Source organism: Fundulus heteroclitus, unplaced genomic scaffold (assembly GCF_011125445.2).
Source record: "Fundulus heteroclitus isolate FHET01 unplaced genomic scaffold, MU-UCD_Fhet_4.1 scaffold_92, whole genome shotgun sequence".
In the NCBI taxonomy this organism is placed as follows: domain Eukaryota; kingdom Metazoa; phylum Chordata; class Actinopteri; order Cyprinodontiformes; family Fundulidae; genus Fundulus; species Fundulus heteroclitus.
In genome coordinates this window covers 184,910-198,356 of record NW_023397384.1, presented here as the reverse complement: position 1 = coordinate 198,356, position 13,447 = coordinate 184,910, and the positions used below count along the sequence as shown (strand labels likewise).

At 38.7% G+C, this 13,447-nt stretch overlaps 1 protein-coding gene across 1 annotated transcript; it reads left to right on the top strand.

Moving 5' to 3' along the window:
- The first annotated feature begins 267 nt into the window (after window positions 1-267).
- On the top strand, window positions 268-8,312 carry golga7ba (golgin A7 family, member Ba). The gene is made up of 5 exons (XM_021312323.2): window positions 268-375; window positions 1,315-1,440; window positions 3,534-3,686; window positions 3,783-3,884; window positions 5,511-8,312. Exons 1-5 carry the CDS (start codon window positions 328-330, stop codon window positions 5,592-5,594), a joined length of 513 nt encoding a protein of 170 aa, XP_021167998.1. The 5' UTR covers window positions 268-327; the 3' UTR covers window positions 5,595-8,312.
- Window positions 8,313-13,447: the final 5,135 nt, after the last annotated feature.

The following is a 13,447-nucleotide window of genomic DNA, read 5'->3' as shown; positions in this document are numbered from 1 at the left end:
TAAATATAATTCAATTCTCATTTTACAAGGACCCAAAACGCTCATGTGTCCAAAGCCAATCTGAACAAAGTGAGTGGAAAATTTGTATTTTATCTTTTGCTATAAATGCAAAAGATAAAATAAAAAAAGGGGCCAAAAACTAAGTTTTGCAACAATTTGAATTCTGAAACGAAAAATGTAGAGAAACCCTTTGCAGAGCTCTTCTTTTACCAACCACATCTCTTTGAAATGTGTCAAAACTAGCCCCGCCCCTTTGGAATTAGCCACGCCCGGTTCATCAAGCTCCGCCCTCTGATCTTCCTCGTCCCACTAAAGCGATTTCAGCGCATGAAGGGATTCTTCCCCACGTCCACGGATGGCAACATGGCGACAGAGGTAAGACGAACAGTAGGTACTGACTGTTTTCCTCCTCGCTCGGGAACAAGAATGACATTGATCACTTATAAAGAAACTGAAAAATAGATAATCCCCCGCGGCTGATGCAGTGAGCGCGGTCAGCGAGGTCATCGACTCTGCACACGGTCAAACTGATTAAACCGCACCTGCCCTCATTCTGGACCGGGCTGTGTCCGACATCACCGTACACGGTGGCACAGGATTCGGTGTTTATATTCCTCTCTTGTGCAGAACGACAGTGATTGTACACATGGTGAGCATTAGAGCTTCGTTTGCGTGTCGTGGGTCCGTGCATTTATGAGAAGCAGAGGATCACGGTGTGAGCCCAGCCGCCCACCCCAGCCATGTTAAGCTGTTTTGGTGAAAGCAGATCTGTTTTCCTCCGTTGTCCCCTTTAATCCGATGACAGGCCACTGCTTGACGGCTGGGAGACACGCGTTCAGCACCACGGACAGAGCGCCATGCCGCGCAGACCTTCACCATAAGCTGCTGCCACTGTTTGTTAGGCCGTTTCTAATGCCTTGCTGGCCCCTTTTTTTCCCCCACCTTCTTTGTCAGTCTGCCTGATCTTGTTTTGATCTGTTGTGAGATGTAGTGAAATGTTGCACCGCATTCCCAGCCCAGAGGGAAAGATGAGAAATGACCCAAGCGTGGGTGTGTGGACGAGATAGTATGTCCAGTGCTGGGCCCCCTTCCAACAGCCGGCCAGACAGAAAGGATCGCAGTCACTGAGCCACAGATTGATCGATCACATCCTGTCTGCTTCTACCCGATCATCCAGCGTCTCAAACATCCACCCCCCTCTGTTTGCACACACAAACGGAGCTTGATAAGCTGCGCAGAGGGACAGACCTCTCTGTGGGCTCATTAAAGACAGAGTGCTTCAACCCTTGCTGTGTCGTTTTCTCTCCAACTCAGTTCCATAACCTGCAGGAGTTGAGGCACAGTGCATCTCTTGCCAACAAGGTGTTCATCCAGAGAGACTACAGCGAAGGGACCACATGCAGGTTTCAGACAAAGTTCCCATCTGAGCTGGAGAGCAGGGTAAGGAGAGGATTTTCTGTTTAATGTTATTATTATTATTTTATAAGCATCCATGTACATGTGCAGAGGCACTGGTGGGCAACCCTGGTAAAAATGTGTGATAAGCCCTCAAATGAATTCATGGTTTGTTGCAGTAGTATATTGCAACCTTTCATTAAAGTTAATTTATTCATAGGGAGAAAAACAAAATCACATGTAAAGGAATAGTTGTTTTTAGCAAAATAACACGTGCACTGATTATTGGTACCTCTTCTGTCAGTAGGACCCCACTTAGTCTTTTCTTAGGAAATTTGACAAAATTGGATCACACACAAAGAGATTTATTTGATCATTCCTAATCAAACACTCTGTCCAGATCTTCTAGAGTCCAGCTTTATTCTCTACAGCTCAAACTAGAGGTTTACTAAAGGATTTATGTCTAGATTGTGACATGGCCATAGAGGAAAGCTGACTGTCTAGTGAACCATTTCTCTGTTGATTTGGTAATATGTTTGGATAATTTTCTTCCTGAAATACTCTAAAATTACTTATTTTTAGGTTGCGAATGTAATAAACCAGATTTCTATTAAAAATCTAACATTTTACTGTAGCTAGTGTCTGTAGCTAAGCCAAAGGAATTTTTTTTATTTCTTTCCATTATGTTTTAATGTTCTTGTAGAAGCACTGATCTGGCATCATAAATGTGTTTTACATTTACACCCAAAATCATTCACCCCTGATTTACAATTGGGATTACTGGCAAAATTTAAACTTTTTCAAGCACTTGAAATTACTAAATTGTACAAGGACGGTTTAGATAGTAGAAATTTCTAATGTTACCAGGATTATATCCATATTTGGTGCTAAACCTTCAATGAAAATAGAAAACTTAAACTTATTCAACCTCCTGAACAGAATTCATCATCAGGGCATACATTTGCAAATCTAATATGGTCTCATGCACAGGTGATGCAACCAGCTAATGACTTCATTATTTGAATCAGTTATGCTCGAGTCAAAACACTCAAATTTCCTGGACTGTTGAGGACAATTTTTTGCCTGTGAGATGTATGGCTAAGTCTGGAGAATTCTCAAAAAGAGTTTAGAGAAGAGAGCATAGCCTTGCACAAGCAAGGGAAAAAGACACAAAGAGGCAGCAAAGGCCATGAATGCTCTTAGAGAGATGGTTTAAAGCAAAAACCACTGTGGCTACAGGTCCTGGATGGCTTCGAAATGATTATCTGCCATCAGATTCCTGAGGATGCAAGTAGCCAAAAACTCTCGACTGACTGCAAAAGACTTAAAGCAAGGCGTGATGATGGCAGGCTCCGTGCCTGAACTCCAAGACTTACACCAATCCTGACCCAAAAGGAGAAAAAATAGTCAGCTCTAATTTGCACTCGGCTAGATAAAAAAGGACTTTATTTCCTTTCTTACACAATGATTTGATATGACAAGACCTGTAACTGCCCAAGGTCTCCATTTAAGGAATGCTGACATTAGGAAAAGATACAATATTGTTGAACACTGGGATGTGGATTTGACTTGGAATGCACTGAATGGAGATTGTCGTCACAATGCACATAGCCCTCTGTGTGTGGTGAAGCCTTTGGCTTCCTTTTTTCTAAATCAAATATGAACATCTTGGACTGTGAGGGTTCAGGTGATTGGGCCCGAATATTATAGCCTTGCAGAACTTGATTGCATAGCACTTTAGCTTAAAGTAGTTCTTGTTTATTGCAGTCTAAATTGTTTTTTTTTGCAGTATTCTTGTTTAACATGTGATAATAGCTTTTTGTTTAATCTATTATGGAGCTCAAGGCTAGATTATCTCAAACCTAAAAAGGTAGTAAATAGGACATCATGTGAAGTCCTAGTTTTTTTTTTTTTTATCAGCGAAATGGTTTATAACATCTAAATATCATAGAGTAGGCTTCCTATTATTTAATAATATTCGGTAACATCAAAAGTTATTCAAACTGATTTTCTTATGCTGAATTTATTTGAGTCAACCCTATTTTCATCTTTGAAATAATAAACCACTTTTGTCAGTGACGAGAACCGAAACTTGTCAGTGCTGCCATGCCTATGCCTAAATGATAACGTGTCCGCAGATTGAGCGGACTCTGTTTGAGGACACCGTGAAGACACTGAACAATTTTTATGCCGAGGCGGAAAAGATAGGAGGCCAATCTTACCTTGAGGGCTGCCTGGCGTGTGCCACGGCTTATCTCATCTTCCTCTGCATGGAGACTCGCTACGAGAAGGTCAGGCTGCCCAGATTAATGTGTTTACAGGTTCAGATTAATCTCATATAAACTCCACGTGGTTTCTTATCTTTTCATGTCCAATTTGGCTTTCAGGTCTTGAAGAAGATAGCGAAGTACATTCAAGAGCAGAATGAGAAGATCTATGCTCCCAGAGGTCTGCTCATCACGGATCCCATTGAAAGGGGAATGCGTGTTGTATCCTTGCTGGTTCATTTATTAACTTGCTTTATTTAACCAGGTTTGCTTATCAAGAGCACAGAGCTCTGTTGCAAGGGAGACCTAGCCCAAAATAGCAGCAACACTGTTCAAGATCACAAACCCAGGAGGTAAAGTACTATAAAAACACACATAGAAACACTTTCACACAGTTTGCCATTACTCTAGAGTTCCCTGTAGGACTTTATTCAGGGATACAAAGCTTAGCAGAAGTTTAGATCAAAGAATATTCAACAGGTACAGAAATCTAAAAAAGCTTTCTTTCTCGGTTCAGATCTGACTTTTGTAACCATTTTCTTAATGTCCATTTAAAAATGTTTGTGACTTCCTTGTTTTTACATCAAAAGGGATAAAATTAGAGTAATTGTTTTCTCAGATTATTGTGCTCACTCGTCCCAATAATAACTGAGGGACAAGGATATAGGAAGCAAAAAGGTTGATTCTTCCAGTCTGGCTTTATACGGAAGTGCCAGCACAATTCTACCTGCAAAAAACTGCAAAAATGTATTTATTAGCAAAATTCCAATAAAACCTTCAGCTTTATATAAATACTGAATGTTTTTCTTTAAAAGTAAAACTGTTTTCTTCAAAGTAGACACCAATTCTGTTTCTTGACCATTCCTAGAGATGCTGTTTATATAAATACATGTGCTACCTCTCTGCACATGTTGGATGCCATCTTTCACTAAGCGTTACACTTCATAACAGGGTTTGAATCTCTCGCTCATCGCTGTACTTTATATTCCCAGGTCAACTGGTCATCATTTTAAATCTGTAAGCTCGTGCATTGGTGCATTTTCATCTAAAAAGTAATTATTGGATTTTTACCAACTTTTACATTTATCTTCCTACATGTCACTTACGACAGTTCAGCCACAGGACGATCAGAACATAGAAAAAAAATCACTTTCTTTCTCAGCCCCGTCACATTGGAGCTCTCTTTGGCAGGATTTAAATATTTCTACGTTAATTGCTTGGACAATTTCAACTTATTTTAAGAAAATAAAGAGACATTTCTACAAAACTTGGTCTTGTTTTTAAGTTAACTTTTCTGTTAAACATGTCTCTCTTCTAAATGAGATATTGGATCTCCAATAGACGATTTGTATACATAGGGGTTAAATAAATAGTGAACAATAAAAGTGAATTTGTAGGTGACAGAGCTGTTCTTGAAGTTTGCCAAAAACTGAAGCTTTTCCAGGACTAGTTGAGGAGCAGTAATCTAAGGTGTTGTTTGCACACGAGTGAAAAGCTGAGGTTGAAATGCTCGGTTTTATGTTGTTTATTAATAGGGAAAATGGTGTGCAGAGAACTGAACCTTGTGGAACTCCCCTGTGGACTTGGAACAAGTTGTATGCAGAACTATCCACACAAGTCACCTGTGTTTTACCTGTGATGAACGGGTAAAACACTGTAAACAACTGTTTACAAAAAAATAATATCTGTACAATAGAACATACAGCAATGCTTGTTGACCAGAGCTTTTGTTGAGTTATTGATGCCCTTCTTAGCCACAGTAGGAGTGCTATTTTGGGGTCAACATTCACAGAAAGCATTTAGATTCTAAGTTATACCACATTTTGGGTCCCTAACTACATCTTCCAGATTGAGATATCCATCTACGAAGACCGAGGTTCCAGTGGCTCCAGCTCCGGCAGCAGTTCTGTGTCTGACAGCACCGCTCGATGACTGGGCGCAGAGCCCATTCTGCAGGAAAACTTAGGACAATAATAACACACATGTTCCAATTGCCTTCACATCCCATGCTTTTACATTCACACCGAGCACTCACCAGCCTCCATGAACATGTTTGTCTCCATCACCTGTCATCACGAACTTGGTCCACAGTAGACAAAAACACGCACTTTAGCGGTTTGTCTCAGACATATGTGCATGTAATGCTGCACTTCAGACAGGATTCACCCACTCAAAGTAACACAGGAAGAAATCAAGGTAAAGGAATGGTCTCAGAAAGGTACATAATATGTGTTGCTACACCAGTTGAACCCCATTAGGTTATCAGCTTTGTGACTACAAGCCTTTAAACTTTTCTATGTACATTCTTGTCTTCTCCACCTTTATGCTCTGGTACAAAATATACACAGCTGAAATAACAGTGCATACTTGCACCTAAAGGCAGTTTAGAATCAGCAATAAGCATATTTGTCTTTTAGTTATGGGAAAAGTCAGAATGCTTTAAAACAATATTTGCAAAACCTCTCAGGATAAAGTTGAGCCAATATCCAAACGCCTCTCTATATAAGGAGTTAAAGTTAAGCGTTGGGTAACCTTGAGGTAAATAAATGTTCTGATATTTTCTATTTGCTCATTTTTCTCAAAAGCTCCTCCGGGGCTAGTTTTGAGCCTTTTCCTACTTTGACCCGGTTCTTTCCATTTCATGGACCAAACCTAACAGTGCTGCCTCCATCTGTCTCAGCAGACCAATGAACCGGTTTTTATCAGAGGGTGAAGTACGGGGGTCCTTACAAACTCTGGATTTCTATCAACATATTTTTTAAAGCAACCTTAGATTTGCCAGTGTTTTCCTCAAGAAACTAAAAAAAAATCTGACTTTCTTTTTTAAGCTCATAGGCTTGATACAAATTTATTTGTAATGATTGACTTTGAAGTCAGGCTTGGTTTTCCCATTTGCTTGTCTTTGTGTCGATGCTGTTATACTGTTGCTTTTATTCACTGATTCACATTGTTTAGCTGGAAGATCATGTGTTCTTCTGTCTGTTCTTCTGTGAATGCTCTTATGAAAACACAGAGCTCCAACTTGAACATGATTGGAGCTCTTTGTTATTGTTCTCATTCTTGGAGCAAACGCATCGGGGTGCAGTGTAGTAAGCTTTTTCTGTTTTCTGCTTTTTTCGTTTTCATCTCCAGACATTGCTGGGTGGAGTTTATAAATCCATCTGAATCTCTCTAAACACATATCAGGGGTCAGAAAAACTAGTTAACATTGTCCAGGATCACAGACCCCTACTTAAAACATTGTTTTTAATACAGACCGGGGATAGGCCTACTGATGCATTAATTTGCTTTAATGATGGAGTAGTTTGTGTAACATGAATACAATAGTTTTAAATGACATGGCACCAAGCTGGCTAAGGAAAACCAACCGTGCTGTTAGGTACTTCTTAAAGAACAGGTTAATAAACAGTTCTGGTTTAGCATTGACCAACTCTTGTAAAAAAGCCTTATTGGTTTTCAGAGACAATAAAGCACTTTTAATGTTAGTTCAAATTTGACAATAACTGCTCGATGGGACCATTCTTTTACCTTCCTATTTCTTTAAGAACTGCCCTTTAGGCTCTAGAAATGAGATCAGCTCTCTGTTTTTACAGCTTGAATATCTCCATCTGACTGCACCGTTTCACTCCTTTTTGCCTTCTTCAAAAAACAAAAAACAAACAAACAACAAAAAAAACGACTAAAAATCATAAAACAAAAAAAAAAAGAGGTGCTAAGCCAAGTAAAACCACAAGCTTCACCAAACCTTATACCTCAACTAACATCCGAGTAGCTGCAAAACAAAGTCCAGATCCCTCACCAATTAGGAGGCTTTACTGCACTCTTATCAGAGAAGTATTAAATTATATACAAAAAATTATTAGATTTAAAACACGTTTTGTGTTAATTTTAACACACAATGTGTTAGAATTTACACATATTGTCTCTGAGGTGATTCGGCACACGTGTTGAAATTTGACACATCTTGTGTTGTTTTTGATACATCTGTTTTGAGAGTGTGAACTCATTGAAATAAACCCTGCACGTTGGGGAGAGTTTTTTTTTTAACATCGTATTTTCTCTTGTTTAAACTGGCTCCAGAGACAGTTATATTGAGCGAGGCCAGCGCTAAAGTTCACTTGCCAAAAGCTCAGTTAACCAGCGTCGAGCACTTCTTCCTCTTTTACCTCTGATGTTCTTTCACGCTGACTGCAAGCAGATGAATGTCAACCCATTCAAGTATATTATGTAGCAGATCTTATGTATTTTTCACTCTTAGGCCTGCATTTACTTTGTTAGGCATGCAGACACCTGCAAAAATCTGAGAACTAACCTTTCCTGTGTGAGAGCTAAATTTACTCTTCCTAAATTTAGATTATGCAAGGCCTCACTGTGAGTTAGGTCCGGATGTAAGGGGAGAAAGGATGGGTCTAAATGTCTTCCTAAATCTTACTTTTTCCTTTATTATAAAACACAGCCGCCCTTCCTCGATTCATGGACAAATTTCCAAAGAACAGTAACTGCCAAAAACAAAGGCTCAAAAAATGTGAATGTCACTTTTATTTTGATGATATTTTGTGAAAGTACAGGTTTTCATACTGCTTGTTTGAAACACGTGGCATATAGGTAAAACCAAATCAGTGTCAAATAAACTGTTTCATCACAACCTTTGTTTGCAGTCCTGTGTCATTCTTCTATTTTTATTATGTCTTTTTTTTGTTGGCTCAAAAGGAATGCGCTGAGGAGTCAACACAGCATTCAAACGGCCTCTGGACAATCCTCAGAAAGAAGATCTTATTAGATCTTACAGTCTTATTACATAAGTAAAATACCATTATCATTTGGAGAGTCTAACATTAGTTTTGCCAGGCTTTTATTTAAATAGAAAAGGTTTCACTCTTCTGGTAGCTTTGGGACTTAAAGCTATTATCCAGTCCTATCTATACTTTATCAATAAAGGTTCACTGGTAAAGAGACAGGTTTATGTTTGAAGTTCCACTGTGAGATGTTACAAACTACAAAGTTTATAAAAGGCACATAGAACAACAACAACAAAAACAAACTCCTGATTCTGCTTTGAGGGCATTTGGGTCTCTGTGATCTGCTGGCATCGGTAAACACCATGAGAGACGTTTGACAGATTTCTGCAAAGACTCAATGGCATTTCAGTTAAAACGGTTCAACCCTACGTGTTTCAGCCACAAGTTCATTCTCATGATATCCTATGATGGATACCAACGTAGATGACAAAATACATGTCTTCAGAACTTTGACTGGTACTACTCTGTTTATATTCCTGTTTTAAATTTTTTTTTCTATCTGATAGGGTGCTGTGCAAATTGAGTAAATGCTGTTTTGTGCTTGTATCGCCTTAAATCATTGATGGCAGGCTTGTGATTCTTCTCTTCTAATTAAAACCACTGAACTGATTTGCTGAAAACATTTTGACAGCTAAACAAGAAACAAAGCATGCAATATTGAGCCCAGTTCTGCTGGAGGTTTTTCCTTCCCGTTAATGGGGAGTTTTTCTTCCCACTGTCGCTTCATGCTTGCTCAGTATGAAGGATTGCAGCAAAGCCATGTACAATGCAGACAACTCTCCCTGTAGCTCTACGCTTCTCCAGGAGTGAATGCTGCTTGTCGAGACTTTGATGCAATCAACTGGGTCCCTTATATAGGAATTGTTTTTGACCAATCTGTATAATCTGACCCAATATGTATAATCTGATTGATTTTGATTTTGTAAAGTGCCTTGAGATGACATGTTTCATGAATTGGCGCTATATAAATACAAATTAATTTAATTGAATATTTAATTAAATGGGGAAAAAAAAGGATTTTTACATAAATAGAATATGTAACTCATCAATCAATCGTTTGCCTCATCAAAGGGAAATCTTACAATTCCCTTGATATTTGTGCCCATTTTGCCCTATTCTTAGGTCTGAAAAAGTTTCCTCACACTTTCTTTGCAAATGCTTGCTGTATTTGGTCAAGTTAAGGGCACTGGATGTTTACATTCATGTTTCCACTATGAAATTAAAATGAAAGCAAAAAACATGGTCAATAAAAGTTTGCAGCCAGGTGCCACACAAATTAATTTAAATGGCTGCAGTTGGGGCACCCCTGGCTGAAATGGTTGTGCTATTTGACATTACAGAGACACTGCATGCAGTCTGAAGTCCAACAGCAGCTTAATCTTCACACCATCTCTTTCTGACTGCTGAGATTGTTTTTACTTCATTCCTCTGGCGTTGACTGCAATAACACCAATGGTATGATTTGTATTGGAGGTAAATGCATGTTGGGGCTAACTGGTGGAACTGGGTTTCTCCTATGGATTAACTATGCTGGAAGTAGCAGGTGATGACTCAGATCTGTATAAAACTCAAATGACACTTGATTTTTTAAATTATCTTAAAGTTAAATATTTTCTTGCAGTCCTACAGGAGAATAGGCGGTTTTGAAGGATGTAGAAATCAATATATTGATATTTTATGCCATGTCACCAGTAGTTTTTTGCATGTTTTTAGGGAAGGCTAGATTTCATCTGGATTACATGATTTACAATCCTTTATTATATTGAAAGTGAGTTTGGATGATTTTACAGAAGATTCTGGTAGGCTAGTAGGCTGCAATGTCAGCACCAGTGATGTGAACCTAAAGAAAGTTAATATGTTTGCTCTGGTTGTCAGATTCAAACATGACCCGTAATGTGACAAAGATCAAACCTGACAGAATTATATATTTTGTTATTCATCAAGTTTTCACGTTCATATTCAGTCCGACAGATGGTGTGACTGATTTAAAAAGTGAAAGGAGGGCTGTGAAGATGTTACAGGTAACAAGGTGTCACATTTAACAAAGGGAATAGAAAGAAGGGGTGTAGACAGTGCTGCAGCGTCCCCTTGTGGATTTAAGTAAACGTGCATGCATAAAAAAATTAACGAGAATTCATATGCTCACAATGTAAAGACATAAATATATCAACTTTAGAGGTAATAAAATAAATGTGTTAGTACAGCAAGTTTTTTCATTTAGTTAAAAGGCGGCAGGTTGTGGTAGAGCACGAGCTTATTTTTGTTTCACACCAGCTTAGCTGAGTACTCATTCTGTAACATATTCATTGTGTTCATCAGAGTTACAGCATGGGGAAGAAACTGCATCTATGATGTCTGTTTTTTCTTGACAGGGCTCTGTAGTACCAACCTGAACAAAAGTCTAAACAGTTTATGTGCGAAGGATGTGTGGGATCTGCAGAGACGTTATCTGACCTTTTTTCTGACCGGAGACCTGTGCAAATACTGGATGGAGTTCAGCCATGAAGGTCCCAGAAATTATACAGTAACCCATGAATAAGAAAGTCACTACTCCTCTCATCCTTCTCTCTTATTGCTTCAGTTGTTGTCAGCTGACAACTTAAAACTGTTTTAAGAACAAATCTTTTTATTAAGCTATTTTTTTAAATACAGAAATCCTGAAATAATATTCAACTTTCATCAAACCAGTTGAAGAACACTGCTTTAAAATTTCAGTTTACTTCAAAATGAAATGATATGTGGTTATGTGTATGATTATATTTGGAGATATGTGCTTGACATGTATGCTTTTCTTATTTTGGCTTTGTGTGTTTTAGGATTTATTGCTTGGTGCTGAAGATACATTTCTATTTATGTACATTTAATGGAGTGTCTCTTCTTATCCTTATGTGAGCTTACACATGTTACTATATTGGTCTATAAGGTCATGAAGTCAGTCTTGTGTTATTATTCACCACCCAGAAAAACAAAGTTTTCAATCCAAAGTAGATTTGAGCACAATACAGACTGTTGTCATTGAAGCCCACTTTAGTAAAACGTCACACCCAGCAATGTTTCCCCTTTTAATTTATTAGCACCATTTCCATCAGTACGTGCAAAAACAGCTTTTTAAATTTATCCTTACTTACACTCCCATTTTAGTAGCTATAAGAGATTCATCACTCATTCTGTGCAAAAAAGAAAATTAACAACTTACGTTAAGCTGTCTTGTATTATGCATGTAAAAAAACACTATATTGGTGAGGAAGTTAGAGAATTGAACCAATAAAAGCAATATTATTTAAAAAACATTGTCGTTTTATTGCACCGGTGATGTGCTAATGGACATTCTCAAATAGGTATTTAACCTCATTGCATGCTTTGGTGCTTAAAACTTGTGGCAAACTGCTGATGGAAAGTTCATTGGGTTTGCATTTATGCCTGCTTGACTTGTCACACAACAATACATCTTCTAGAAAGGACAGACCCCGTTTCTGCATGCAGCCAGCTCAGCCGAAATAAAAAAGGTAACACCCAGATGACAGGGTGCCAAAGACTGTGAGCATCTCAGTTTTTTTTCTTCTTTTTCCAGAAGTTCTTTGGTCCAGGCGTGTGGTTGATGTGTCGATGAAAACCGCGTTGTCAGTTTTCTGCAGACAACTCTCACCTCAGATCTGCTAGCGCAAACAGCATCGTGACACACAGGAGGGAAAATGTGTCACAACAGGACGCGTCAAAGGAGGGGACTGAAGAACGCAGACCATAGTGAAAGGGTGATAAAGCTGCACAGATGGAGAGAGACAGCAGAGGAGAACAACAAAGACAATGAAAGGGTGACACACTGATATCCGATGAAAGTGTTATCCACAGGCGGACAACAACATGGAATGGAGACAAAGTAAGGCCAACAACAAAGCCCATGTTAATATCAGAGGATCTTCAGAAAGCCACAGCTCAAATGGGACAATCTGTTGATGGGATAGTTCTTAGACATGCACTCTATAAATCTGCCCTTTCGCCAAATGCCAAGTAGGGGACACAGCACACATGTGGAGGAAGGTGCTCTGGTCAAATGAGACCAAAATATTACTTTTGGTTCACATCTAAAATGCAAAAGGAACACTAACTGCTCATCACACTAAACAGCGTTTTCTGTACAAACAGAAAAATATGTGGGATTCTTTACCTGGGGCCTTGAAACCTTGATTACAGACCGGCACATTTTCAGACTAAGACTGAAGCAGTTTCTCTAAGAACACCAGTCTTGTAGTCCTCAAAAACAACTGTCCTTAGACGGTTCTATGACGGTCCTTTTTGTTTCATTGTGGTCTGTTTTAAGGTACGGTAATTCTATTATGTTATGTATGATCTCTATCATCTTTTATTTTGCCCTGCTGCTTTACAGTCTTTTAAACTGTTTTATGATGTTATGGCCCATCTGGGGACATGCATTGCAAAATAGTAAAGGCCATAAATGTCATAGAGTTTAATATTTGTTTATATGCAATGGTAGTCCCCATGAAAATTAACAAGAAAAAATACATCATTTTATGGTGAAACTTAGTATTGGCAGCATTACGTTGTTGGGGTGCTTTTCTTAATCAGAAGCTAGTAAGAGTGATTGGAGAATAGATGGAGCAAATTACAGGCGAGTCCAGGGTGAAAACTGGTTAGAAGCTGCAAGAAAATTGAGATTGAGGCTGAGGTTCACCTTTAAGCAGGACAACAGCCCTAAGCATACAACCAGAGCTGAATTCAGAGTAGCCCAGTCAAAATTTGAACCTAAATCCGATTGCAAAACTGGTGGCCTAAAACTTAATGTTCCTAAACATTGTGAATGGAGATTTTGTAAAGAAGGTTCTAAATTATCAAAAGATGAAGAAAGCTGGTGAAGACAAACCACAGAAGATATGCAGCTTTAATTGCAACACAATGTGGTTCTGCAAAGCATTGACTCTGGGTGCAAAAGCCCTGCCGTACTTTCCACATTTTTATTTCCTCAAACTT